This window comes from Bison bison, unplaced genomic scaffold, assembly GCF_000754665.1.
Source record: "Bison bison bison isolate TAMUID 2011002044 unplaced genomic scaffold, Bison_UMD1.0 scf7180017864238, whole genome shotgun sequence".
NCBI classification, from domain to species: domain Eukaryota; kingdom Metazoa; phylum Chordata; class Mammalia; order Artiodactyla; family Bovidae; genus Bison; species Bison bison.
Genome location: NW_011494810.1, coordinates 1,494,281 through 1,497,229, shown reverse-complemented (window position 1 = coordinate 1,497,229; position 2,949 = coordinate 1,494,281). Strand labels below are relative to the sequence as shown.

The window sequence follows — 2,949 nt, the reverse complement described above, 5'->3', positions numbered from 1 at the left end:
TGATATATGAGGAATGTTGGACACAGAAGTGAAAAGCTATGATCTCAGATTTTTCTCTCCTATAATCTTACAAAGATGGCTTAGCTTCCATGTTTGTCATGTCTTTCCTTTGGCGTGATATCTGATAATTCTTTTTTCAGTAAAACTAAAGACATATTACATGGGGTGATATTAGTCATTTGAGAAGAAACTGTTCTTAGTAAATCCAAGTAGTTGTATGAGTAAATGGGAATTTGGGAATGTCCAATTTTTAATATCAAAAGTTTGGGAATATTTTAGAAAAAAAGAGGGGAAAGCTGTTGGATATCTGAGAGAGAAGATAGCCTAATGAAATGAGTAACTAAATTACATAGAATAGCTGAAAAAATGAAAAGTCTAGAAAATTAACAAAAGCAAATTCTACTTTCACAATCTGATTAAAGAATCACAACTACTGACTGAAGCTTTGATCCCTTAAGCCATGGGCACCTCTCCAGACCCAGAACCATTGGCCTTTTAAGACTTTCCATCACGAAGAATCTCTTCATAGCCCCCTTTATGTCTTTGTTCCTCAGACTATAGATGAAGGGGTTCAGCATGGGTGTGACTACGGTGTACATCACTGAGGCTGTCGCACTTGACTGTGAGCCATGGGTAGCAGCAGAGCTAAGGTACACTCCTAGGCTTGTACAAAAAAATAAGGAGACAATTAAGAGGTGAGATGCACATGTAGTAAATGCTTTATACTTCCCTTGAGATGATGACATTCCATGTATAGAGGAAACTATCTTAGAGTAAGAGTAAAGGATACCAGCCAGGGGACCACCACCCCACAGGACACTTGCAAAATACATCACCATGTTATTAAGAAATGTGTCAGAACAGGCAAGTTGGATTATTTGACTGAGGTCACAAAAAAAGTGGGGGATTTTCACATCTGTGCAAAAGGAAAGCTGCAACAACATTAAACTTTGTAACAAGGAATTCAACATACACACTACCCAGGACACCAGAACCAGCAGTACACAGAGCCGGGGGTTCATAATGACTGTGTAATACAGGGGGTGGCAGATGGCCACAAACCGGTCATAGGCCATTACAGTCAAGAGAAAGATGTCCAATACTGCAGAGAGTATGAAAAAGTAAATTTGTGTGATGCAACCTTCATAGGTTATAACTTTGCTCTGAGTTTTGATGTTCCACAGCATCTTTGGGATGGTGGTAGAGGTGAAGCAGATGTCTACAAAGGACAGATTGGAGAGGAAGAAGTACATGGGGGTGTGGAGATGGGAGTCTGAGCTGACAAGCAGGATGATGACCAGGTTTCCAAACACAGTGATCAGGTACATGGAGAGGAAAAGCCCAAATATGAGGGGCTGCAGTTCTGGTTCCTCTGAAAGTCCCAGAAGGAGAAATTCTGAAATTTGTGTATCATTATGTGGTTCCATGTGGTTGAAGTGACTTCCAGGAAAGAAGGAAACAATATTACTAATATTCACACAAACTTTTATTACATAAATTACTTGTATCTACACAAAAAAGATCTTCATGAACCAGATAACCATAATGGTGTGATCACTCACCTAGAGCCAGACATTCCGGAATGCAAAGTCAAGTGGGCCTTCGGGAGCATCACTACGAACAAAGCTAGTGGAGGTGATGGAATTCCAGTTGAGCTATTTCAAATCCTAAGAGATGATGCTGTGAAAGTGCTGCACTCAATATGCCAGCAAACTTGGAAAACTCAGCAGTGGCCACAGGAATGGAAAAGGTCAGTTTTTCATTCCAATCCCAAAGAAAGGCAATGCTGAAGAATGATCAAACTACCACACAATTGCACTCATCTCACATACTAGCAAAGTAATGCTCAAAATTCTCCAAGCCAGGCCTCAACAGTACGTGAACCATGAACTTTCAGATGTTCAAGCTGGATGTAGAAAGGGCAGAGGAAAGTTGGCAGATTAAGTTGCCAACATCCGTTGGATCATAGAAAAAGTAAGAGAATTACAGAAAAACATCTATTTCTGCTTTATTGACTACACCAAAACCTTTGACTGTGGATCACAGCAAACTGGAAAATTCTGAAAGAGATGGGAATACAAGACCACCTGAGCTGCCTTCTGAGAAATCTGTATGCAAGTCAAGAAGCAATAGTTAGAACTGGACATGGAACAACAGACTGGTTCCAAATAGGAAAAGGAGTACATCAAGGCTGTATATTGCCACCCTGCTTATTTAACTTCTATGTGGAGTACATCATGTGAAATGCCAGGCTGGATGAAGCACAAGCTGGAATCAAGATTGCTGGGAGAAATATCAATAACCTCAGATATGCAGATGACACCACCCTCATGGCAGAAAGTGAAGAGGAACTAAAGAGCCTCTTGATGAAAGTGAAAGAAGAGAGTGGAAAAAGTTGGCTTAAAACCCAGTATTCAAAACCAAGATCATAGCATCCGGTCCCATCACTTCAGGGCAAATAGATGGGGAAACAATGGAAATAGTGACAAACTTTAATTTTGGGGGCTCCAAAATCACTGCAGATGGTGACTGCAGCCATGAAATTAAAAGACACTTGCTCCTTGAAAGAAAGTTATGACCAACCTAGACAACATATTAAAAAGCAGAGACATTACTTTGCCAACAAAGGACCATCTAGTCAAAGCTATGATTCTTCCAGTAGTCATGTATGGATTTGAGAATTGGACTATAAAGAAAGCTGAGCGCCAAAGAATTGATGCTTTTGAACTGTGGTGTTGGAGAAGACTCTTGAGAGTCCCTTGGACTGCAAGGAGATCCAACCAGTCCATCCTAAAAGAAATCAGTTCTGAATATTAATTGGAAGGACTGATGCTGAAGCTGAAACTCCGATACTTTGGCCATGTGATGAGAAGAACTGATTTATTAGAAAAGACCCTGATGCTGGGAAAGATTGAAGGCTGGAGGAGAAGGGGCTGATAGAGGATAAGA

The 2,949-nt window shown here is 40.5% G+C and overlaps 1 protein-coding gene across 1 annotated transcript; it reads right to left on the bottom strand.

The window, feature by feature from the left end:
- Positions 1-416: 416 nt before the first annotated feature.
- On the bottom strand, positions 417-1,427 carry LOC104993404 (olfactory receptor 7A17-like). Its single transcript, XM_010846639.1, has one exon. It carries the CDS (start codon positions 1,425-1,427, stop codon positions 417-419), a length of 1,011 nt encoding a protein of 336 aa, XP_010844941.1.
- Positions 1,428-2,949: the final 1,522 nt, after the last annotated feature.

Excerpts from the sequence above, each read along its gene's own strand:
- LOC104993404 (XM_010846639.1), bottom strand. The coding sequence starts at position 1,427 with ATGGAACCACATAATGATACACAAATTTCAGAATTTCTCCTTCTGGGA.